General features: G+C 48.5%; 1 protein-coding gene across 1 annotated transcript in view; it reads right to left on the bottom strand.

Moving 5' to 3' along the window:
• Positions 1-26992, bottom strand: part of RIOK1 (RIO kinase 1) — a 207602-nt gene that overhangs the window by 155039 nt on the left and 25571 nt on the right. Inside the window, exons 4-6 of the mRNA XM_063923108.1 lie at positions 21583-21652; positions 11969-12011; positions 11463-11555 (exon numbers count right to left, since the gene is read on the bottom strand). Coding sequence (XP_063779178.1) covers positions 11463-11555; positions 11969-12011; positions 21583-21652 — 206 coding nt within the window. The remainder of the gene's footprint in view (positions 1-11462; positions 11556-11968; positions 12012-21582; positions 21653-26992) is intronic.

The following is a 26992-nucleotide window of genomic DNA, read 5'->3' as shown; positions in this document are numbered from 1 at the left end:
CTGGAGCAGGTCCTTTCTCAGAGGTAGAGGCCACGGTTCGTCCGTGAGCATCTCTTGAAGTTCCGGGTACCAAGTCCTTCTTGGCCAATCCGGAGCCACGAGTATAGTTCTTACTCCTCTCCTTCTTATGATTCTCAGTACCTTTGGTATGAGAGGCAGAGGAGGGAACACATACACTGACTGGTACACCCACGGCGTTACCAGGGCGTCCACCGCTATTGCCTGAGGGTCCCTTGACCTGGCGCAATATCTGTCTAGTTTTTTGTTTAGACGGGACGCCATCATGTCCACCTTTGGTTCTTCCCAACGGTTTACTATCAGGTGGAAGACTTCTGGGTGAAGTCCCCACTCTCCCGGGTGGAGGTCGTGTCTGCTGAGGAAGTCTGCTTCCCAGTTGTCCACTCCCGGAATGAACACTGCTGACAGTGCTATCACATGATTTTCCGCCCAGCGAAGAATCCTTGCAGCTTCTGCCATTGCCCTCCTGCTTCTCGTGCCGCCCTGTCTGTTTACGTGGGCGACTGACGTGATGTTGTCCGATTGGATCAATACCGCCTGACCCTGAAGCAGGGGTTTCGCTTGACTTAGGGCATTGTAAATGGCCCTTAGTTCCAGAATGTTTATATGAAGAGATGCTTCCATGCTTGACCACAAGCCCTGGAAATTTCTTCCCTGTGTGACTGCTCCCCAGCCTCTCAGGCTTGCATCCGTGGGTTACCAGGATCCAATCCTGAATGCCAAATCTGCGGCCCTCTAGTAGATGAGCACTCTGCAGCCACCACAGAAGAGACACCCTTGTCCTTGGCGACAGGGTTATCCGCTGATGCATCTGAAGATGCGATCCGGACCATTTGTCCAGCAGATCCCACTGAAAAGTTCTTGCATGGAATCTTCCGAATGGAATCGCTTCGTAAGAAGCCACCATTTTTCCCAGGACCCTCGTGCACTGATGCACTGACACCTGGCCTGGTTTTAGGAGGTTCCTGACTAGCTCGGATAACTCCCTGGCCTTCTCCTCCAGGAGAAACACCTTTTTCTGGACTGTGTCCAGAATCATTCCTAGGAACAGTAGACGTGTCGTAGGAATCAGCTGCGATTTTGGAATATTTAGGATCCACCCGTGCTGACGTAACACTACCTGAGATAGTGCTACTCCGACTTCTAACTGTTCCCTGTACCTTGCCCTTATCAGGAGATCGTCCAAGTAAGGGATAATTAAGATGCCTTTTCTTCGAAGAAGAATCATCATTTCGGCCATTACCTTGGTAAAGACCCGAGGTGCCGTGGACAACCCAAACGGCAGCGTCTGAAACTGATAATGACAGTTTTGTACTACAAACCTGAGGTACCCTTGGTGAGACGGGTAGATTGGGACGTGGAGATAAGCATCCTTGATGTCCAGAGACACCATATAGTCCCCTTCTTCCAGGTTTGCTATCACCGCTCTGAGTGATTCCATCTTGAATTTGAACCTCTTTATGTAAGTGTTCAAGGATTTCAGATTTAAAATTGGTCTCACCGAGCCGTCCGGCTTCGGTACCACAAACAGCGTGGAATAATACCCCTTTCCCTGTTGTAGGAGGGGTACCTTGATTATCACCTGCTGGGAATACAGCTTGTGAATGGCTTCCAAAACTGCCTCCCTGTCGGAGGGAGACTTTGGTAGAGCAGACTTCAGGAACCGGCGAGGGGGAAACGCCTCGAATTCCAGTTTGTACCCCTGCGATACTACCTGTAGAATCCAGGGGTCCACTTGCGAGTGAGCCCACTGCGCGTTGAAATTCTTGAGACGGGCCCGCACCATGTCTGAGTCTGCTTGTAAAGCCCCAGCGTCATGCTGAAGACTTGGCAGAAGCAGGGGAGGGCTTCTGCTCCTGGGAAGCGGCTGCATGGTGCAGTCTTTTTCCCCTTCCTCTGCCCCGGGGCAGGAAGGAATGGCCTTTAGCTCGCTTGTACTTATGGGAACGAAAGGACTGAGTTTGAAAAGACGGTGTCTTTTTCTGCTGATGTGAAGTGACCTGGGGTAAAAAGGTGGATTTTCCAGCCGTTGCCGTGGCCACCAGGTCCGATAGACCAGCCCCAAATAACTCCTCCCCTTTATACGGCAATACTTCCATATGTCGTTTGGAATCCGCATCGCCTGACCACTGTCGCGTCCATAACGCTCTTCTGGCAGAAATGGACATAGCACTTACTCTTGATGCCAGGGTGCAGATATCCCTCTGTGCATCATGCATATATAGTAATGCATCCTTCAAATGCTCTATAGTTTAAAATACACTTTTATTCTAAGCAGCTCAGGAGAGCCACCTAGCCTGCACCCTTCTCGTTCGGGAACAAAAATCTAACTGAGGCTTGGAGGAGGGTCATAGGGGGAGGAGCCAGTGCACACCACCTGATCCTAAAGCTTTTATTCTTGTGCCCTGTCTCCTGCGGAGCCGCTATTCCCCATGGTCCTTACGGAGTCCCAGCATCCACTAGGACGTCAGAGAAATATAATTTAACCCTTTCACTGCTGAGGCTTTTCTCACCATAGGTGGGGTCTAACTTGCACCTTTTGGGGTGGTCACTATACAACATGTGCAATTTGTTTATGCAATACCCACACAAATTTAAAAAAAACAATTCCCCCAGAAGACTTATACAATAGCATTAGTTTTTTTTTATACCTCCTTAAATAACACTGGAAATTTTACCCAAAATAGGCATACAAAGTGGGGTGGTTTTTTTAATGAAAGTGCAAGAAAGTATAATAAAACCACCAACAAGAAATAATTTGAGCTTCTTGCTTTGACATTAACCAAACTGCAAAAAACAGGAACGTACACAGAATTTTTCATTATCCCTGATTCTGGTTGCCAAGGTTAGGGATATGGAGCATAGAAGTGTGCTAATTCCCTTACCTGGCATTTCACATTTGACTACAGGACTGCTGTGAGATGGGACCCCAGCATGATGAGTCATAAAGCCCCACTCCCTTTCCTACTCCAGAAGCACTGGTGGTACTTCTAAGTAAGTTCTTTTCTCAAGTTGAACTCCTGTAGTGCTTAGAATGAGTGGGGCTCTTCCTTCACACTTACGTAGATTTGGAGAAGTCCCACTCAATCTTAGTGGGATTAAGAATGTAAAATAAGATTTTACTCACCGGTAAATCTATTTCTCGTAGTCCGTTGTGGATGCTGGGAACTCCGTAAGGACCATGGGGATAGCGGGCTCCGAAGGAGGCTGGGCACTCTAGAAAGATTTATGACTACCTGGTGTGCACTGGCTCCTCCCACTATGACCCTCCTCCAAGCCTCAGTTAGGACACTGTGCCCGGACGAGCTGACATAATAAGGAAGGATTTTGAATCCCGGGTAAGACTCATACCAGCTACACCAATCACACCGTACAACTCGTGATACTATATCCAGTTTGACAGTATGAAAACAACTGAGCCTCTCAACAGATGGCTCAACAATAACCCTTTAGTTAGCAATAACTATTTACAAGTATTGCAGACAATCCGCACTTGGGATGGGCGCCCAGCATCCACTACGGACTACGAGAAATAGATTTACCGGTGAGTAAAATCTTATTTTCTCTGACGTCCTAGTGGATGCTGGGAACTCCGTAAGGACCATGGGGATTATACCAAAGCTCCCAAACGGGCGGGAGAGTGCGGATGACTCTGCAGCACCGAATGAGAGAACTCAAGGTCCTCCTCAGCCAGGGTATCGAATTTGTAGAATTTTGCAAACGTGTTTGCCCCTGACCAAGTAACAGCTCGGCAAAGTTGTAAAGCCGAGACCCCTCGGGCAGCCGCCCAAGATGAGCCCCCTTCCCTGTGGAATGGGCTTTCACTGATTTAGGATGCGGCAGTCCAGCCGCAGAATGCTCCTGCTGAATCGTGTCACAGATCCAGCGAGCAATAGTCTGCTTAGAAGCAGGAGCACCCAGCCTGTTGGGTGCATACAGGATAAATAGCGAGTCAATTTTCCTGACTCTAGCCGTCCTGGAAACATAATTTTTCAAGGCCCTGACTACGTCCAGTAACTTGGAATCCTCCAAGTCCCTAGCAGCCGCAGGCACCACAATAGGTTGGTTCAAGTGAAAAACTGATACCACCTTAAGGAGAAACTGGGGACGAGTCCTCAATTCTGCCCTATCCATATGGAAAATCAGATAAGGACTTTTATATGACAAAGCCGCCAATTCTGATACACGCCTGGCCGAAACCAAGGCCAATAACATGACCACTTTCAACGTGAGATATTTTAGATCCACGGTTTTTAGTGGTTCAAACCAATGTGATTTTAAGAAACTCAACACCACATTGAGATCCCAAGGTGCCACTGGAGGCACAACTGGGGGCTGAATATGCAGCACTCCTTTTACAATGTCTGAACTTCAGGTACTGAAGCTAATTTTTTCTGGAAGAAAATCGACAGAGCCGAGATCTGTATCTTAATGGAGCCTAATTTTAGGCCCATAGACACTCCTGCTTGTAGGAAATGCAGAAATCGACCTAGTTGAAATTCCTCTGTTGGGGCCTTTTTGGCCTCACACCAAGCAACATATTTCCGCCATATGCGGTGATAATGTTTTGCAGTAACATCTTTCCTGGCTTGAATCAGCGTAGGAATGACTTCCTCCGGAATGCCCTTTTCCTTTAGGATCCGGCATTCAACCGCCATGCCATCAAAACGTAGCCGCGGTAAGTCTTGGAACAGACAGGGCCCCTGCTGCAGCAGGTCCTGTCTGAGCGGCAGAGGCCATGGGTCCTCTGATATATAGTTTCTTGAAGTTCTGGGTACCAGGCTCTTCTTGGCCCATCCGGAACCACGAGTATCGTTCTTACTGCTCGCCTTCTTATTATTCTCAGTACCTTTGGTATGAGAGGCAGAGGGGGGAACACATAAACCGACTGGTACACCCACGGTGTTACCAGAGCGTCCACAGCTATCGCCTGAAGGTCCCTTGACCGGGCGCAATATCTTTTATAGCTTTTTGTTGAGGCGGGACACCTTCATGTCCACCTGTGGCCTTTCCCAATGGTGTACAATCCTTTGGAAAACTTCTTGATGAAGTCCCCACACTCTCGGGTGGAAGTCGTGTCTGCTGAGAAGATCTGCTTCCCAGTTGTCCACTCCGGGAATGAACATTGCTGACAGTGCTAACACATGATTTTCCGCCCATCGGAGAATCCTTGTGGCTTCTGCCATCGCCATCCTGCTTCTTGTGCCGCCCTGTTGGTTTACATGGGCGACTGCCGTGATGTTGCCTGATTGGATCAGGACCGGCTGGTTTTGAAGCAGAGGCCTTGCCTGACTTAGGGCATTGTAAATGGCCCTCTGTTCCAGAATATTTATGTAGGGAAGTCACCTGACTTGACCAAAGTCCCTGGAAGGTTCTTCCCTGTGTGACTGCCCCCCAGCCTCAAAGGCTGGCATCCATGGTCACTAAGACCTAGTCCTGTATGTCGAACCTGCGGCCCTCTTGAAGATGGGCACTCTGCAGCCACTACAGTAGAGATACCCTGGTCCTTGGAGACAGGGTTATCAGCCTAATGCATCTGAAGATGCGACCCGGACCACTTGTCTAACAGGTCCCCCTGAAAAGTTCTTGCATGGAACCTGCCGAATGGGATTGCTTCGTAGGAAGCTATCATTTTTCCCAGGACTCGCGTGCAATGATGCACCGATAACTGTTTTGGCTTCAGGAGGTCTCTGACTAGAGATGACAGCTCCTTGGCTTTCTCCTCCTGGAGAAACACTTATTTCTGGTCTGTGTCCAGAACCATCCCCAGGAACAGTAGACGTGTCGTAGGAACCAGCTGTGACTCTGGACTGTTTAGAATCCAACCGTGCTGTTGTAGCACTTTCCAAAATAGTGCTACCCCGACTAGCAACTGCTCCTTGGACCTCGCCCTTATAAGGAGATTGTCCAAGTACGGGATAATTAAAAACTCCCCTTTTCGAAGGAGTATCCTCATTCCGGCCATTACCATGGTAACACCCTCGGTGCCATGTACAGTCCAAACGGCAGAGTCTGGACTTGGTAATGGTAATCCTGTACCACAATCTGAGGTACTCCTGGCGAGGATAGTAAATAGGGACATGCAGGTAAGCATCCTTGATGTCCCGGGATACCATGTAATCCCCCTCGTCCAGGCTTGCAATAACCGCCCTGAGCGATTCCATCTTGAACTTGAATTTTTTATGTATGTGTTCAAGGATTTTAAATATAAAAAAGGGTCACACCGAACCATGCGGTTTCGGTACCCCAAAACTGTGTGGAATAGTAACCCCGTCCTTGTTGGAGTAGGGGCACCTTAAGTATTACCTGCTGGGAATACAGCTTATTAATTGCCTCTAGCACAGCCTCCCTGCCTGAGGGAGTTGTCGGCAAGGCATATTTGAGGAAACGGCGGGGGGAAGACATATCGAATTCCAGCTTGTACCCCTGAAATACTACTTGAATGAAACAGGGATCCACCTGTGAGCGAGCCCACTGATCGCTGAAATTTTTGAGACGGCCCCCCACCGTACCTGGCTACACCTGTGGAGCCCCCGCGTCATGCTGTGGACTCAGAGGAAGCGAGAGAAGAATTATGATTCTGGGAACAGGCTGACTGGTGCAGCTTTTTCCCTTGTCTCTGTACAGAAAGGAAGCGCCTTTGACCCGCTTGCTTTTCTGAAGCCGAAAGGACTGTACCTGATAATACAGTGCTTTCTTAGTCTGTGAGGAAAATTGAGGTAAAAATATTTCTTCCCAGCTGTTGCTGCGGATACGAGGTCCCAGAGACCATCCCCAAATAATTCCTCACCCTTATAAGGCAGAATCTCTATGCGCCTTTTAAGGGCAGCATCACCTGTCCAGTGACAGGTCTCTAATACCCTCCTGACAGAATGGACATTACATTCATTTTTGGATGCCAGCCGGCAAAATATCCCTCTGTGCATCCCTCATATATAAGACGACGTCTTTAATATGTTCTCATGTTAGCAAACTAGTATGTTTGACAGGGTCACCGACCACGCTGCAGCAGCACGCTCTGCAGGTTTCAGTCTAGTACCTGAGTGTGTAAATACAGACTTCAGGATAGCCTCCTGCTTTTTATCAACAGGTACCTTCAAAGTGGCCGTTCCTAAAACGGCAGTGCCAAACCTATCTTGACAACCGTGTGAGCGCCTTATCCACCCTAGGGGATATCTCCCAGCGTAACTTATCCTCTGGCGGGAAAAGGTACGCCATCAGTAACTTTTTAGAAATTACCAGTTTCTTATCAGGGGGAACCCACGCTTTTCACACACTTCATTCATTCATCTGATGGAGGAACAAAACACTGCCTGCTTTTTCTCCCCAAACATAAAAACCCATTTTTAGAGGTTAATGTCAGAAATGTGTAACACATTTTTTATTGCCGGGATCAAGTCACGGATGTTCCTAGTGGATTGTGTATATGTCTCAACCTTGTCGACACTGGAGTCAGACTCCGTGTCGACATCTGTGTCTGCCATCTGAATGAGCGGGCGTTTTTGAGCCCCTGATGGCCTTTGAGACGCCTGGGCAGGCACGGGCTGAGAAGCCGGCTGTCCCACAGCTGTTACGTCATCCACCCTTTTATGTAAGGAGTTGACACTGTCGGTTAATACCTTTTACCTAACCATCCACTCTGGTGTCGGCCCCACAGGGGGCGACATCACATTTATCGGCATCTGCTCCGTCACTATATAAGCCTCCTCCTCAAACCTGTCGACACAGCTGTACCGACACACCGCACACACACAGGGAATGCTCTGACTGAGGACAGGACCCACAAAGCCCTTTGGGGAGACAGAGAGAGAGTATGCCAGCACACACCAGAGCGCTATATAATGTGGGGTTTAACACTATAACTGAGTGAATTTTCCCCCATAGCTGCTTATATATACAATATTGCGCCTAAATTTAGTGCCCCCCCTCTCTTTTTAACCCTTTGAGCCTGAAAACTACAGGGGAGAGCCTGGGGAGCTTTCTTCCAGTTGCACTGTGAAGAGAAAATGGCGCCAGTGTGTCTGAGGGAGATAGCTCCGCCCCTTTTCCGCGGCCTATTCTCCCGCTTTTTTCTGGATTCTGGCAGGGGTATTTACCACATATATAGCCTCTGGGGCTATATATTGTGGTATTTTTGCCAGCCAAGGTGTTTTTATTGCTGCTCAGGGCGCCCCCCCCCAAGCGCCCTGCACCCTCAGTGACCGGAGTGTGAAGTGTGCATGAGGAGCAATGGCGCACAGCTGCAGTGCTGTGCGCTACCTTGGTGAAGACTGATGTCTTCTGCCGCCGATTTTCCGGACCTCTTCTTGCTTCTGGCTCTGTAAGGGGGACGGCGGCGCGGCTCCGGGAACGAACACCAAGGACTGGGCCTGCGGTCGATCCCTCTGGAGCTAATGGTGTCCAGTAGCCTAAGAAGCCCAATCCGGCTGCAAGCAGGCGAGTTCGCTTCTTCTCCCTTAGTCCCTCGCTGCAGTGAGCCTGTTGCCAGCAGGTCTCACTGAAAATAAAAAACCTAATTCTATACTTTCTTTCTAGAGGCTCAGGAGAGCCCCTAGTGTGCATCCAACCTCGGCCGGGCACAAGATCTAACTGGGGCTTGGAGGAGGGTCATAGTGGGAGGAGCCAGTGCACACCAGGTAGTCATAAATCTTTCTAGAGTGCCCAGCCTCCTTCGGAGCCCGCTATCCCCATGGTCCTTACGGAGTTCCCAGCATCCACTAGGACGTCAGAGAAAATGTATTATTCTTAAATCATCTATAACTCAACCACATGTATCACAGTTAGATGTACTATGGGCCTAATTCAGAGTTGATCAAAGCAACAAATTTGTTAGCAGTTGGGCAAAACCATGTGCACCGCAGGGGGGGGGGGGGCAGATATAACATTTGCAGAGAGAGTTAGATTTGGGAGGGGTGTGTTCAAGGCAAAATCTAAATTGCAGTGTAAAAATAAAGCAGCCAGTATTTACCCTGCACAGAAACAAAATAACCCACCCAAATCTAACTCTCTCTGCACGTTATATCTGCCCCACCTGCAGTGCACATGGTTTTGCCAAACTGCTAACAAATTTGCTGCTGCAATCATCTCTGAATTACCCCCTATATGTCAAGTATGCTCTTTATAAGAAAGTTTAATGTAAGAATCTAATGTTGCAAATAACAGTGATGTGCACCCAAGAGGTTACCTAGTAGTACTGGGTTATTCCCTAAGAGTCATGCAATATCTTGTAGAGCAAGGGTGGCCAAAACAACGATTATGATGGACCAGTCAACCGCAGACACTTGACCGGTTGATTGAGGTGGACATCCAGCAGCAGCCAATAAGGATCGGACTCATTCTTATCTTTCAGTGTGGAGATACCAGTGATGAACGATGCGCGGTCCCGCGCTCGTTCATCGCTGGTGCCCCGTCGCTTGTACATGCAGGCCAATATGGACGAGATCGTCCATATTTGCCTGCACTGCTATGGAGACGGGTGACGGGGGGAGTGAAGAAACTTCACACTCCCCGTCAGTGCCCCCCCGCCGCCGGGTCACCCGTCAGCCATATCCGCCGTCGGGCAGCTCGGCGGCGGATCTATCAGTGTGTAGGGCCCATTAAGACTAATTCTTAGTGGCTGAGACTGTCACATGTAAAAACCTCCATTGCACTGGTGCCACGGGGCCACATTAAGGGAGGCAAGGGAGCAGGGCTGGCTCGAGCACCACCCCATTTGGCAAGACAGTCTTCACGCGCCTTATAGAGATTCTACGCAAAAACACCTGCCTAGTAGATCATGAAAGATTTTCAGCTTTTAGAATAGATCAGAGTCCAAAAGTCTAGCCACCTCTATTATAGAGCATGCAGTGCAAGTGGCACTTGCCATATGCAAACAGTGGTTGTATACAGAGAGTAAGTACCACTGGCTGTTAACAGTCAAGGGTTAAAGCTTCAATGCATTTTGTTCTCCCCCACATAGACTAAACCAATGTGCTATCTAACAAAAATAAGTTTCAAGCATTGAAGATTTTTAGTGGGGGAACAGTACAGATGGATCCAACTAGTTTAATTCCTTTACTGCATAGTATTTTAACCCATTCATAAATAAAAAAAAACAAAATAGGGGTACAGCTTGATTCTCCCATAACCAAAATGCTTGGAATCAGAAGTATTTTGACTTTTTCCGTATCGTAGAAAAGTTGCACACCATAATAATATAACTTGTGGATGGTACTCTTGTCTAAACAAAGAATTTGTTTACACTGAACCATCAGAAAACAAATCTGTCACTAGCTCAGCCTTGCTCCAAAAAAAAATTTGGATTTCTGAATCTTTCTGATATTGGGTTTTCAACCTGCATCACCTTTCCTAGTAAACAAAGATGACCAGAAGATTTTAGTGTCAGATACAGGGAGATTGAGCTTCTGAAAGAGCCTCTCCCAATCCCTGGCATTTTTAGCGCTAACTGCATATGAGCACATTATGGCATCAGGTGCCGTTATGACACTGCAGCAGGTCACCAGAAAACAACATAACTAATATAAAACAAGGACTTTATGTAGATAGCGAGTGCCACTCCCCTTAAAGAGTTCAGGAGTTAAAGGACAAGTACTAAACATATCCGAGCTACCGTATATACTCGAGTTTAAGTCGACCCGAATATAAGCCGAGGCACCTAATTTTACCACAAAAACCTGGGAAAACTTATTGACTCGAGTATAAGCCTAGGGTGGGAAATGCAGCTCTAGCCGTACACAGCCCTCATACTGCCAGATATGCCCCCACAGTGCCAGATATGCCCTCATTGTGCCAAATATGCCCCCACAGTGCCAGATATGCCCTCATACTGCCAGATATTCCCCCACAGTGCCAGATATGCCCTCACACTGCCAGACATACCCCCACAGTGCCAGACATGCCCTCATACTGCCAGATATTCACCCACAGTGCCAGATATGCCCCCACAGTGCCAGATATGCCCTCATACTGCCAGATAGTCCCCCACAGTGCCAGATATGCCCCCTCAGTGCCACATATGCCCCCCCCCCCCCCCCCAAGTGCCAAATATGCTCCCCCAGTGCCAGGTACAACTTACCCACCCCGCTCCCCCGCTGTCTTGTGAAGGAGGAACACGGAGGGCACAGCGCGCGCCTCTCCTGTGTCCCTCCTGCGTCGGGTCTGTTAAATGAAGTGCCGGTTCATGAGCCAATCAGAGCTCACGAACAAGTACTTCATTTAATAGCCCCACCGCTGCCGCCGGATACGCAGGAGGGACACAGGAGAGGCGCGCGCTGTGACCTCCATGTCCCTCCTTCCCACTGACTCGAGTATAAGGCGAGAGGGCTTTTTCAGCACAAAAAAAAGTGCTGAAAAAGTCGGCTTATACTCGAGTATATACGGTATTTGCTTTCTCTTCTACAGAAATAAAAATTTTGATGTAGCATAATGTTCTTGCATGCACTTACTTCTTTGCCTGTGCTGATACAGCCATTGATTTCTGATATAACCCCTCTTGTTAACATCTTAAAGAGAATCATCCGTGTTCTAGGATCCAATACCTTGCAAGCAAAACAAATTAATTCACTATATTGTATTTTGACAGTAATTACGTATTTTGACATAATGCATTTGTAAATTGTCATATGGTTCCAGGTTATAAAGGGACATGAACAGTAATTATTCAACTTCCGGAGGCAGTTAATGAAAGGGCAAAATTCTCATCCCTTATACAGATATACAGCGTATAGAAGTGTGTATCTGAAGTAGCAGATGCTGTCATTTTCAAGCATGATTAAATCTACCAAAAAAGATAAATGCCACCAATTTAGACTTACTGCATTTTTGAACAAAATCCCTTCATTTTGTTAGCCCTTTCTCCATTACTTAATGGCCAAGAGAGCTGCCTTATTATTTACATGCCATTTATTCCATGAAAGATTCCAAAAGACAACAAGAAGTTATTAGAACATACCTGTTCCACAGTAGCCCTGTCAGACTTATCCTTAACCCGATACCTGTCATTAAGAAAGAAAACTTTATGGGTGCAGGCAATGTGCAACACATAGGGGTATATGCAATTGTGGTCGAATTCCCGAAATTGTCAAAAAACTGGACTTTTTCGCCAAAAAAAAAAAAAAATCAACAATGCAATTCAGTACTTTCCGTCAAAAAAACGGACTTTCCAAATTCGACTTTTTGAAATTCGACATTTGTCAAATGCGACATTTCTGCAATGGTACAAATGCGGCAATTCGCCAAAAGTATATTCAATTGAAGTTTGGAAATTCGACAACAGTGCTTTTAGACAGTAAATTCGTCATTTTCAATCCGCCACACTTTGGTGGGGGAATCTAATAAAAAAAAATTAAAACATGTTTTTTTTGGTGTTTTTTTTATTGGTAATAGCATATCTATTTATATTAGAAGGGATTAGGTAATTGGTTTGTCTACTTTGGAGGCACAAGTATTATTTATATATTTTAAAAAATATTATTATTATTTTTATTTATTTATTTTTTTTAAATGGAATGGTAAAATCCCGAAAAAAAATGGCGTGCGGTCCCCCCTCCAAAGCATAACCAGCCTCGGGCTCTTCGAGCCGGTCCTGGTTCTAAAAATCCGGGGGGAAAAATGACAGGGGATCCCCCGTATTTTTAAAACCAGCACCGGGCTCTGTGCCTGGTGCTGGTGCAAAAAATACGGGGGACAAAAAGCGTAGGGGTCCCCCGTATTTTTTACACCAGCATCGGGTTCCACTAGCTGGACAGATAATGCCACAGCCGGGGGTCACTTTTATACAGCGCCCTGCGGCCGTGGCATTAAATACCCAACTAGTCACCCCTGGCCGGGGTACCCTGGGGGAGTGGGGACCCCTTCAATCAAGGGGTCCCCCCCAGCCACCCAAGGGCCAGGGGTGAAGCCCGAGGCTGTCCCCCCCCATCCAAGGGCTGCGGATGGGGGGCTGATAGCCTTGAGAAAAGTGTAAGAATATTGTTTTTTCCAGTAGTACTACAAGTCCCAGCAAGCCTCCCCCGCAAGCTGGTACTTGGAGAACCACAAGTACCAGCATGCGGGAGGAAAACGGGCCCGCTGGTACCTGTAGTTCTACTGGAAAAAAAATACCCAAATAAAAACAGGACACGCACACCGTGATAGTAAAACTTTATTACACACATGTCGACACACACATACTTACCTATGTCAACACGCCGACCTCTGTCCACTTGTCCAAGTAGAATCCACATATACCTGTGAATAAAATTATACTCACCTGATCCAGTGTCCAGGTTATAATCCACGTACTTGGCAAAAAAAAAAAAAACGAACACCCGGACCAAACGGACTAAAAGGGGTCCCATGTTTACACATGGGACCCCTTTCCACGAATGCCGGGACCCCACGTGACTGCTGTCACAGAAGGTCCCTTCAGCCAATCAGGAATCGCTACTTCGTGGCACTCACCTGATTGGCTGTATGCGCGTCTGCTGTCAGTCAGCGCATCGCACAGCTCCCTCCATTAGTTTCAATGGTGGGAACTTTGCGGGTAGAGGTGGGGTTACCCGCAGTCAGCCGCTGACCGCGGGTGACCTCACCGCTGACGCAAAGTTCCCACCATTGAATATAATGGAGAGGCTTTGAGATGCGCTGTCTGATAGCTCAGACGCGCATACAGCCAATCAGCAGAGTGCCAGGACGTTGCGCTCGCTGATTGGCTGAAGAGACCTTTCTGTGACAACAGTCACGGGGGGGTCTCTGCATTCGGGGAAAGGGGTCCCATGTGTAAACATGGGACCCCTTTCAGTCCGTTTGGTTCGGGTGTTCGTTTTTTTTTTTGCCAAGTACGAGGATTATTTTAAAAGATCCGGACACTGGATTGAGGTGAGTATAAATTTTTTCACAGGTACCCCGGATTCTTCAGTGACGAGGGGGGCGTGGCAGTCGGCGGGTCAACATAGGTAAGTATGTATGTGTCGGCATGTATGAAATAAAGTTTTACTTTCACGGTGTGTGTCTCCTGTTTTTATTTGGGTATTTTTTCCCCAGTAGAACTACAGGTACCAGCGGGCCCGTTTTTCTCCCGCATGCTGGTACTTGTGGTTCTCCAAGTACCAGCTTGCGGGGGAGGCTTGCTGGGACTTGTAGTACTACTGGAAAAAACAATATTCTTTCAAATTTTTCAAGGCTATCAGCCCCCCATCCGCAGCCCTTGGATGGGGGGGGGGGGGGGGGACAGCCTCGGGCTTCACCCCTGGCCCTTGGGTGGCTGGGGGGGGGACCCCTTGATTGAAGGGGTCCCCACTCCTCCAGGGTACCCCGGCGAGGGGTGACTAGTTGGATATTTAATGCCACAGCCGCAGGGCGCTGTATAAAAGTGACCCCCGGCTGTGGCATTATCTGTCCAGCTAGTGGAGCCCGATGCTGGTGTAAAAAATACGGGGGACCCCTAATCTTTTTGCCCCCCGTATTTTTTGCACCAGCACCAGGCGCAGAGCCCGGTGCTGGTTTTAAAAATACGGGGGATCCCCTGTCATTTTTCCCCACCGGATTTTTAGAACCAGGACCGGCTCGAAGAGCCCGAGGCTGGTTATGCTTTGGAGGGAGGACCCCACGCAGTTTTTTTTCGGGATTTTTCCCGTTTTTTCCCGTTTTTAAAAAATCGGATCAAAATCCGTCAAATCGGCCGTTTTTCGACAGCGGGACTGTCGAATCCGTTTTTTATTGAATATGGTAAATTTCGGCACCCACTTGCCGGAATTCGACGGTCGAATTGTGTCGAATTAAAAAACGGGCAAAAAATTGCCGCGATTCGCCGCTAATTGCATATACCCCATAAATTACATTTCAAAATGTCTATATTTATTAAGATAGTAACCAAAGATAAAACAACAACAACGGGATTTCAATACCTACCGGTAAATCCCTTTCTCGTAGTCCATAAGGGATACTGGAGTTTACTTAATACGATGGGGTATTGAAGGGGTCCAAAGGAGCTGGTGCACTTTAAATTTCTTCCACTGGGTGTGCTGGCTCCTCCCCGCTATGCCCCCTCCCACAGGCAGTTAAGCAAAATAGCGCCCGAAGGAGAAAGGACATACTTGAGAGAAGGAACATAACAAACAAGGAGTGGTGATATTCACACACCAGCACACCATCACATAAAACCTGCAGAGAAGTCAACGCACTGAGGCGGCCGCCCAGTATCGCTTATGGACTACGAGACAGGGATTTACCAGTAGGTATTAAAATCCTGTTTTCTTTGGCATCCATAAGAGATACTGGGGTTTACTTAATACGATAGGGATGTAACAAAGCATCCAGAACGTGCGGGAACGTGCGGAGATGCCTGCAGCACCGCCTGCCCAAATTGGGTATCCTCTTTGGCCAGGATATCAAACTTGTAGAACTTCATAAAGGTGTTCCTCCCCGACCAGGTAGCAGCTCGGCACAGTTGCAAGGCAGAGAGACTCTACGGGCAGCCGCCCAGGAAGACCCCACCAATCTTGTAGAGTGGGCCTTCAGAGACTGTGGAATAGGCAAGGTTGCAGATACATAAGCCTGTTGGATAGTCAACCTAATCCAACGAGCAATGGACTGCTTAGAAGCAGGGCAACCCTTTTTCAGCACATCATATAGAACGAACAAGTAATCCGTCATTCTGATCCGAGCCGTTCTCTTAACATAGATCCTCAAGGATCTCACGACACCTAGCAACTCCAGCGGAGCAGATGTACCAGAACTGGACGGGACTACTACAAGAGGTTGATTCAAGTGGAATGCAGAGACAACTTTTGGCAGGAACTGCTGTCTAGTCCTGAGTTCAGCTCTGTCCTTGTAAAAGATCATGCAGGGACTCTTACGCGATAAGGCCCCCAATTCGGAGACACGCCTAGCAGAAGCCAGGACTAGCATCATCACAGTCTTCCAGTTGAGGTACTTGTCTTCTACCATCATCAAGGGTTCAAACAAGGAGGACTGTAAAAAATTTAACACCACGTTCAAGTCCCAGGGTGCCGTAGGCGGCACAAACGGAGGTTGTATGCGGAGTAGTCCCTGCAGGAAGGTCTGAACCTCTGGCAACATCATCAACTTCTTCTGGAAGAAAATTGAGAGAGCCGAAACATAGACCTTAAGGGATCCCAGACGTAAGTCCTTATCCACACCAGCCTGCAGGAAACGTAAGAGACGTCCTAAGTGAAACTCCGCAGGCGGATATGTGCGTTCCTCGCACCAGGAGACATATCTCCTCCAGATATGATGATAGTGCTTTGACGTCACCGGTTTTCTGGCCTGAACCATGGTTGCAATAACCTTCTTGGAAAGGCCTTTCCGGTCTAGGATGTTCCGCTCAACTTCCAAGCCGTCAAACGAAGACGTTGTAAGTCCGGGTAGACGAACGGTCCTTGCTGAAGAAGATCCTTTCACAGTGGCAGGGGCCAAGGGTCTGTCACGGATATGTCCAGAAGATCTGCATACCACGCCCTCCGAGGCCAATCCGGGGCAATCAGAATTGCTTGGACTCCCTGATTCGTTTGAGCACCCTCAGGAGCACGGAATTGGAGGAAAAAGGTAAACCATCCGATAAGGCCAAGGAGACGTCAGAGCATCGATTGCCCTTGCTTGAGGGTCCCTGGTTCTTGAGCAATACCAGGGAAGCTTCTTGTTGAGTCGAGAAGCCATCGAGTCTATCTGTGGGCAACCCCACAAGTCGATGATCTGTTGAAACACCTGTTGGTGGAGAACTCACTCACAGGTTGGAGTAGTAACCTTTTCTTTGTTGCAACAGTGGCACTGGAACAATGACCTGGGACTGGACCAATTTTAGGATAGCCTGTTGTAGTGTAACTCTTGTATCTACCAAAACTGGTAAGCCTGATTTGAAAAATAGTAGGTGAGGAGCGCTGTCGAACTCCAGCTTGTAGCCCTGGGAAATGAGATCCTTTACCCAGGTATCCTTGCAGGAGGCTGCCCAGTCGTGGCTGAAGTGACGCAGGCGAGCTCCCACCTCGAGATCCCCTCGGGGTGGGGATGCACAGTCATGCTGAGGCTTTTGTGGAAGCTGCACTGGTGCTTGGTTCCTGGGAAACAGCGGGAGCAGCTGCTTTTCTAGTCTTACCTCTGGTGCCTCGTGGCGCATTGGAGGCACCTCTGGCCCTTGACCTGAATATGGAGGTCCGAAAGGAATGAGTAGACGGCCCCGGGTAAGCACGCCTAGCCGGTGGGGCCCCAGAGGGGAGAAATGTGGATTTCCCCGCAGTAACTTTAGAAATCCATGTATCCAACTCAACACCAAAAAGCCAGTCCCCTGAAAAAGGGAGAGACTCCACACTGCGCTTGGAATCCGCGTCTTCAATGCACTGACGCAACCACAAAGCTCTGCGCGCCGACACCGCCATGGTAGTAGTTCTAGCATTAATAGTGCCTATTTCCTTGAGAGAGTCACACAGTACTCGTGCAGTGTCCTGAATGTGCTTAATGAGGGCCACCGTAGTGACCAGGGGCATATCCCCCGCAAGGCCCTTTTGAATTCGAGTAGCCCAGGTGTGGATGGCATGTGTCATCCAGCAACCCGCTATCACAGACCATTGTGATAAGCCAGCCGCAGTGTAAAATAAGAATTTACTCACCGGTAATTCTATTTCTCGTAGTCCGTAGTGGATGCTGGGAACTCCGTAAGGACCATGGGGAATAGACGGGCTCCGCAGGAGACTGGGCACTCTTAAAAGAAAAATTAGGTACTTTATCTGGTGTGCACTGGCTCCTCCCTCTATGCCCCTCCTCCAGACCTCAGTTAGGGAAACTGTGCCCGGAAGAGCTGACATTACCAGGAAAGGATTTGGAATCCAGGGTAAGACTCATACCAGCCACACCAATCACACTGTACAACTCGTTATAACCATACCCAGTTAACAGTATGAACAACAACTGAGCCTCAGTAATAGATGGCTCATAACAATAACCCTTTAGTTAAGCAATAACTATATACATGTATTGCAGAGAGTCCGCACACTGGTGAGTAAATTCTTATTTTCTCTGACGTCCTAGTGGATGCTGGGAACTCCGTAAGGACCATGGGGATTATACCAAAGCTCCCAAACGGGCGGGAGAGTGCGGATGACTCTGCAGCACCGAATGAGCAAAGGCAAGGTCCTCCTCAGCCAGGGTATCAAACTTGTAGAACTTAGCAAATGTGTTTGAACCCGACCAAGTAGCAGCTCGGCAAAGCTGTAAAGCCGAGACCCCTCGGGCAGCCGCCCAAGAAGAGCCCACCTTCCTTGTGGAATGGGCTTTTACTGATTTAGGATGCGGCAATCCTGCCGCAGAATGAGCTTGCTGAATCGTGCTACAGATCCAGCGCGCAATAGTTTGCTTTGAAGCAGGAGCACCCAGCTTGTTGGGCGCATGCAGGATAAACAGCGAGTCAGTTTTCCTGACTCCAGCCGTCCTGGCTACATATATTTTCAAAGCCCTGACTACATCTAGTAACTTGGAGTCCTCCAAGTCCCTAGTAGCCGCAGGCACCACAATAGGTTGGTTCAAATGAAACGCTGATACCACCTTAGGGAGAAATTGGGGATGAGTCCTCAACTCTGCCCTGTCCATATGGAAGATCAGATAAGGGCTTTTACACGACAAAGCCGCCAATTCTGACACACGCCTAGCCGAAGCTAAGGCCAATAGCATGACCACTTTCCACGTGAGATATTTTAGCTCCACGGTCTTAAGTGGCTCAAACCAGTGGGATTTCAGGAAATCCAACACCACGTTAAGATCACAAGGTGCCACTGGAGGCACAAAAGGGGGCTGAATATGCAGCAGTCCCTTAACAAACGTCTGAACTTCAGGCAGTGAAGCCAGTTCTTTTTGAAAGAAAATAGATAGGGCCGAAATCTGGACCTTTATGGATCCTAATTTTAGGCCCATAGTCACTCCTGACTGTAGGAAGTGCAGGAATCGACCCAGCTGGAATTCTTCTGTAGGGGCCTTCCTGGCCTCACACCAAGCAACATATTTTCGCCATATACGGTGATAATGTTGTGCTGTCACGTCTTTCCTAGCCTTTATCAGCGTAGGAATCACTTCATCTGGAAGGCCCTTTTCCGTTAGGATCCGGCGTTCAACCGCCATGCCGTCAAACGCAGCCGCGATAAGTCTTGGAACAGACAGGGCCCCTGCTGTAACAGGTCCTGTCTGAGAGGCAGAGGCCATGGGTCCTCTGAGATCATTTCTTGTAGTTCTGGGTACCAAGTTCTTCTTGGCCAATCCGGAACGATGAGTATAGTTCTTACTCCTCTCTTTCTTACAATCCTCAGTACCTTGGGTATGAGAGGAAGAGGAGGGAACACATAAACCGACTGGTACACCCACGGTGTCACTAGTGCGTCCACAGCTATCGCCTGAGGGTCTCTTGACCTGGCGCAATATGTTTTTAGCTTTTTGTTGAGACGGGACGCCATCATGTCTACCTGTGGCCGTTCCCAACGATTTACAATCAGCGTGAAGACTTCTGGATGAAGTCCCCACTCTCCCGGGTGGAGGTCGTGCCTGCTGAGGAAGTCTGCTTCCCAGTTGTCCACTCCCGGAATGAACACTGCTGACAGTGCTAGCATGTGATTCTCCGCCCATCGAAGAATCCTTGTGGCTTCTGCCATCGCCATCCGGCTTCTTGTGCCGCCCTGTCGGTTTACATGGGCGACCGCCGTGATGTTGTCTGACTGAATCAGCACCGGTTGGTTTTGAAGCAGGGGTTCTGCTTGACTCAGGGCGTTGTAAATGGCCCTTAGTTCCAGAATATTTATGTGAAGGGAAGTCTCCTGACTTGACCACTGTCCTTGGAAGTTCCTTCCCTGAGTGACTGCCCCCCAACCTCGGAGGCTTGCATCCGTGGTCACCAGGACCCAGCATCCACTAGGACGTCAGAGAAATAGACTTTAATGTAGTTTCTATTTTCCTATCCCCAAGGTCCTTGAGCTGAAAGGACCCAGGGGCCGGTAACACTGCCTTCTTAGAGATGCAGGAGACTGAGACATCTACGGCTAGGGGTTCATTGTTTGCAGCACTCCGGTGTAAACGGGAAAGAGCGTAAAAACTTCCTAGTAACCTAATATCTTTTATCAGGATTTTACCAGGCTTGTTTAAAAACCTCATCTAATTCCGGAGAATCAGGGAAGGTGATGCAGATTGATTTTCTGTGCAAGAAAAAAAAACTGCGGTGAAGCATCTTCTTCCAAAGGGACTTTCAGAATATACCTGATAGCAATAATTATGGGTTCAATACCCTCTGCAGGAGTGGAATCATCAACATCAGGTTCCAATTCCTTCCCCTCTTCCAGAATATCCTCCTCAGAGTCTGCTAGAAGAGCAGGCAAGCCCACGCTTAAGTGGCCCTGAACTTTGGAGGGAAGGATGTCTGTCCCATCAGCCTTAGCTGTGAGGTCTGCAACAGCCTGTTGCAGCTGTAGCATTGTTTGTTTATAAGCATCAAGCTGGGATGACATGTCAGCCATCATAGTCTTTATGGCCCCGAGCCAAGCAGGCTCCTGACCCTCCCCCCCAGTCCCCGCACTGACCTGAGAAGACGGACTACATTGGTCTTTGCATAATATGTGTTTAACCATAGTGACAGTGAAACAACACTCACACATACAAACCCACAGACAACAAGCCTGCCAGTACTGCGTGTGAAATGGAGACCCAGAGTGAGAGGAGGACAGTACCAGTTTCCAGTGTTTCCCGGAGCCCTGGAGGAGCTGCGTGTCCTTGCTGCTGCTGGAGTATGCAGAGGAAGGCGCCAAAATGCAGCTGGCCCCGCTCTGAGCAAGCTTCACCCCCTATAATGGCTCCGGAGCTACAGATAATCTTTATACTGTCTCCAAATAATGAACAAACCTCACACTGCTTGGTAGTTTGCACCACGGCTGCCAGTTGTACGCGGGGGGCTATAGCGGCTCCCCCCCGTGGAGGGACCAGTACACCGCCACTGCGTTGCGCCGCACCAAGAACCGGGGTCCCCCCATGTGGGCCCCCCGGTTTGTACTCACCACTCTTCTCACCTTCAGGCAGCGTTAGGGGTGTGCGGCGTGCTGCAGTTGTGACCGCCAAGGCGCAGTGCCCCACAGAACAACAACCTCTGAGGACGGTGGTCCTGCAGCGGGGAAGCGGCTCTGATGCCTTACAGAGGCCGGTAACCCCTCCTACTCCCACGGTGCAGGTATACTGATGCCCAGACAGTATACCTAAAATAATAAAGTTTAAAATTAAACTGAAGAAAATTCCTCTGGTGCTCCCAGAGTGTGCATCCTCTCCTGAGGGCACTATTTTCTAAACTGCCTGTGGGAGGGGGCACAGAGGGGAGGAGCCAGCACACCCAGTGAAAGAAATTTAAAGTGCACCGGCTCCTGTGGACCCCTTCTATACCACATCGTATTAAGTGAACCCCAGTGAACCCCTTATGGATGCCAGAGAAAACATTAAAATTCCTAGTTAACCGTTACTAAACATCAGTGATAAATGTTTAGGGCTGTGAATGACATAAGGGCAAACAGGAAGGGAAGCAAAGCACCAGAACTGAACAAATGGAATACTGACGTGTCTGCATCCTTCTGTCTTGATTTTTCAGTGACTTTATTCATAACGGAGTCTGAAAGATTAAGTTTACCTGAAAAACAGATGTAAATATTTGATTTCATTATTATTACGACTATTATTTGAAAAGCAGAAGCATACTGTACTGTGTAATTGGGCGCTGCTGATCCCTTTTGGTGCCATATAAATAAAGGATAATAATAATACTGTCTCTCGCTATGCATTGCGGGGTTCAGAATCAATCACATGCAATGACAGGAAACCTAAGATAAAATGAGGTCACTGAATAATAATTTTCGGGCTGTTGCTGGGTATAGAATGCGTGGCTATTGCAAATCATGAGCATCATCAGCCACCAGCATTAACCTGTTTGCTACTGATGGTTTTCTCACCCCTGTGAGGAGGCCATGGTTACATTCAACCACCAATACAGTACTCATGCAAATTATACCTTGGGTTTTTCAAGATTCTTTGCATTTTCAGAAAATTACATTAGTGGTTTGCACTTCTGACACATCAAATAGAATGTAACCAAAATGGTCAAAAAAAAGATTTTACTCACCGGTAAATCTATTTCTCGTAGTCCGTAGTGGATGCTGGGGACTCCGTAAGGACCATGGGGAATAGACGGCTCCGCAGGAGACTGGGCACATCTAAAGAAAGCTTTAGGACTATCTGGTGTGCACTGGCTCCTCCCCCTATGACCCTCCTCCAAGCCACAGTTAGGACACTGTGCCCGGAAGAGCTGACACAATAAGGAAGGATTCTGAATCCCGGGTAAGACTCATACCAGCCACACCAATCACACCATATAACTCGTGATAGGAACCCCGGTTAACAGTATGATAACAATGGAACCTCTGAATAGATGGTTCGCAATAACAACCCAATTTGTGTAACAATAACTATTTACAAGTATTGCAGACAATCCGCACTAGGGATGGGCGCCCAGCATCCACTACGGACTACGAGAAATAGATTTACCGGTGAGTAAAATCTTATTTTCTCTGACGTCCTAGTGGATGCTGGGGACTCCGTAAGGACCATGGGGATTATACCAAAGCTCCCAAACGGGCGGGAGAGTGCGGATGACTCTGCAGCACCGAATGAGAGAACTCAAGGTCCTTCTCAGCCAGGGTATCAAATTTGTAGAATTTTGCAACGTGTTTGCCCCTGACCAAGTAGCAGCTCGGCCAAGTTGTAAAGCCGAGACCCCTCGGGCAGCCGCCCAAGATGAGCCCCCTTCCATGTGGAATGGGCTTTTACAGATTTAGGCTGCGGTAGTCCCACCGCAGAATGCGCAAGCTGAATAGTGCTACAAATCCAGCGCGCTATAGTCTGCTTAGAAGCAGGAGCACCCAGCATGTTGGGTGCATCAAGGATAAACAGCGAGTCAGTTTTCCTGACTCCAGCCGTCCTGGAAATATAATTTTTCAGGGCCCTGACTACGTCCAGTAACCTGGAATCCTCCAAGTCCCTAGTAGCCGCAGGCACCACAATAGGTTGGTACAAGTGAAAACCTGATACCACCTTCGGGAGAAAGTGAGGACGAGTCCTCAACTCTGCCCTACCCATATGGAAAGTCAGGTAAGGGCTTTTTTATGACAAAGCCGCCAATTCTGACACATGCCTGGCCGAAGCCAGAGCCAACACATGACCACTTTTCATGTGAGATATTTCAAATCCACGGTTTTAAGTGGCTCAAACCAATGTGATTCCAGGAACTTCAAAACCACATTGAGATCCCAAGGTGCCACTGGGGCACAAAAAAGGGGCTGAATATGCAGCACTCCCTTACAACGTCTGCACTTCAGGCTGACATCCTTCCTGGCTTTGATCAGGATAAGAATGACTTCCTCCGGAATGCCTTTTTCACTCAGGATCCGGTGTTCAACCGCCATGCCGTCAATGCAGCCGCGGTAAGTCTTTGAACAGACAGGGCCCCTGCTGCAGCAGATCCTGTCTGAGTGGCAGAGGCCATGGGTCCTCTGAGATCAACTCCTGAAGTTCCAGGTACCAAGCCTTTCTTGGCCAATCCGGAACAATGAGTATAGTTCTTACTCCTCTTTTCCTTATTATCCTCAGTACCTTGGGTATGAGAGGGAGAGGAGGGAACACATAAACCAACTGGTACGCCCGCGGTGTCACTAGAGCGTCCACAGCGATCGCCTGAGGTTCCCTTGACCTGGCGCAATATCTTTTTTATTGAGGCGGGACGCCATCATGTCCACCTGTGGTCTTTCCCAACGGTTTACCAGCATTTGGAAGACTTCTGGATGAAGTCCCTATTCTCCCGGGTGGAGTCTGCTGCGGAAGTCTGCTTCCCAGTTGTCCACTCCCGGAATGAACACTGCTGCCAGTGCTACCACATGATTTTCCGCCCAACGGGGAATCCTTGTGGCTTCTGCCATTGCCCTCCTGCTTCTTGTGCCGCCCTGCCTGTTTACATGGGCGAGCGCCGTGATGTTGTCTGATTGGATCAGTACGGCTGGTTTTGAAGCAGGGGCCTTGTTTTGCTTACGGCCTTGTAAAGGGCTCTTAGCTCCAGAAAATTTATGTGAAGTGAAATCTCCTGTTTGGACCACAGTCCTTGGAATTTTACTCCCTGTGTGACTGCACCCCAGCCCCGAAGGCTGGCATCCGTGTTTACCAGGACCCAGTCCTGTATTCCGAATCTGCGGCCCTCTAGTAGATGAGCCCTCTGCAGCCACCACCGCAGCGACACCCTGGTTCTTGCCGACCGGGTTATCCGCTGCTGTATATGGAGATGGGACCCGGACCATTTGTCCAACAGGTCCCACTGGAAAATCCTTGCGTGGAACTTTCCAAATGGAATTTCTTCGTACGAAGCTACCATTTTTCCCAGGACTCGTGTGCATTGATGTACCGACACCTGTCCCGGTCTTAGGAGATTTCTGACTAGAGATGACAACTCCTCGGCTTTTTCCATTGGAAGAAACACTTTTTTCTGGTCTGTTTCCAGAATCATTCCCAGGAACAGAAGACGTGTGTGTAAGGAGTTGACACTGTCACGTAATTCCTTCCATAAGTCCATCCACACCGGTGTCGACCCCGCAGGGGGTGACATCCCATTCACAGGCATTTGCTCCGCCTCCACATCATTATCCTCATCATACATGTCGACACAGCAGTACCGACACACAGCACACACACAGGGAATGCTCTGACAGAGGACAGGACCCCACAAAGCCCTTTGGGGAGACAGAGGGAGAGTATGCCAGCACACACCAGAGCGCTATATATCACAGGGATATCACCTATAGAGAGTGTTTTCCCTTATAGCTGCATAATATATATATATATATATATATATATATACTGCGCCTAATTTGTGCCCCCCCTCTCTTTTTAACCCTTTTCTGTAGTGCAGGACTGCAGGGGAGAGTCAGGGAGCGATCCCTCCAGCAAAGCTGTGAGGGAAAATGGCGCCAGTGTGCTGAGGGAGATGGCTCCGCCCCTTTTTCGGCTGGCTTTCTCCCGCTATTGTAAAAGTTCTGGCAGGGGTTAATAAACACCTATATAGCCCCTGGGGCTATATATGGTGTCAGTTCGCCAGCCAAGGTGTTAATATTGCTGCTCAGGGCGCCCCCCCCAGCGCCCTGCACCCATCAGTGACCGCAGTGTGTGGTGTGCATGAGGAGCAATGGCGCACAGCTGCAGTGCTGTGCGCTACCTTGGAGAAGACAGAAGTCTTCAGCCGCCGATTTTCCGGACCACCTACTTGCTTCTGGCTCTGTAAGGGGGACGGCGGCGCGGCTCCGGGAACGGACGACGAGGTCGGGTCCTGTGTTCGATCCCTCTGGAGCTAATGGTGTCCAGTAGCCTAAGAAGCCCAAGCTACCACCACTTAGGTAGGTTCGCTTCTTCTCCCCTTAGTCCCTCGGTGCAGTGAGCCTGTTGCCAGCAGGTCTCACTGAAAATAAAAAAACCTAACATATACTTTCTTCCTAGGAGCTCAGGAGAGCCCCTAGTGTGCATCCAGCTCAGCCGGGCACAGAAATCTAACTGAGGCTTGGAGGAGGGTCATAGGGGGAGGAGCCAGTGCACACCAGATAGTCCTAAAGCTTTCTTTAGATGTGCCCAGTCTCCTGCGGAGCCGTCTATTCCCCATGGTCCTTATGGAGTCCCCAGCATCCACTAGGACGTCAGAGAAATACGGTTTTGTTTTTCTTGAAAATGCAATAATCAAATATAAGCAAATCTGTACTTTTTATGTGTGTGTATATGTATATGTATATATATATATATATATATATATATATATATATACACACACACACACACACACCACAAAGAAAAACTCTATGGTTCTGACTTTAGAAATGTATCCACAATCCAAAAACAGAATAAGGAGTATATTAAATTGAAGTCGAAAACTGCCGTCTTTTAAGGTCAAATCCTGATTCGACCTATTCAATAAATCCCTAAATTTTTCGACAAGTCGATGAACTCGACTTGTCGAAAAGCATGTGGATCGGCGGAATAGCTGCCGATCCACTTGCTTGTGTCGAAAACGGGGCCAAAACCTTTTCGACCATCTCAATCCAACATCAAAAGATGTCGGACTGAGATGCGGACCCAGAGGAGGAGAGGGGGGAGAGCCGCAGGGAGACGGGGGGGACAGCCGGCGGGCATACAGGGGAGATCAGCGCTACAGTAGCGCTGCAACAGGATGTCACTCAGCCGCCCGACCTCACGGCAGCTTCCACCCGGCTCCAGCACGGGCAGCTGGGTGACATCCTGCTGCAGAGCTACTGTAGCGCTGATCTCCCCTGTATGCCCGCCGGCTGTTCCCCGCTAGTCTCCCCGCGGCTCGCCCCCCTTCTCCTCCTCTGCGTCCCATCTCAATTCGACTTGAAAAAGTCGAATTAAGATGAGATTAAATAGGGGTTGTCGGATTCATTCCGACAAATACATGTCGGAATGGATCCGACTTTAATTGAATATACCCCTAAAGCTGGACTGTTTTCAAATGTTTTCATAATAAAATCTGATCTACAAAATAATATATTTTCTAAAGGTTGAGTATCCCTTTTCCAAAATGCTTGAGACAAGTATTTTGGATATCGAATTTTTCCGTATTATGGAATAATTGCATACCATACTGAGATATCATGGTGATGGGACTCAAGTCTAAGCACAGAATGCATTTATGTTACATATACACCTTATACACACAGCCTGAAGGTCATTTTAGCCAATATCTTTTATAACTGTGTGCATTAAACAAAGTGTGTGTACATTCACACAATTCATTTATGTTTCATACACACCTTATACACACAGCCTGAAGGTCATTTAATACAATCTTTTTAATAACTTTGTGTATTTAGTAAAGTTTGTGTACATTGAGCCATCAAAAAACAAAGGTTTCACTATATCACTCTCACTC

This window comes from Pseudophryne corroboree, chromosome 5 (assembly GCF_028390025.1).
Source record: "Pseudophryne corroboree isolate aPseCor3 chromosome 5, aPseCor3.hap2, whole genome shotgun sequence".
NCBI classification, from domain to species: domain Eukaryota; kingdom Metazoa; phylum Chordata; class Amphibia; order Anura; family Myobatrachidae; genus Pseudophryne; species Pseudophryne corroboree.
This window is presented reverse-complemented; position numbering and strand designations above follow the sequence as displayed.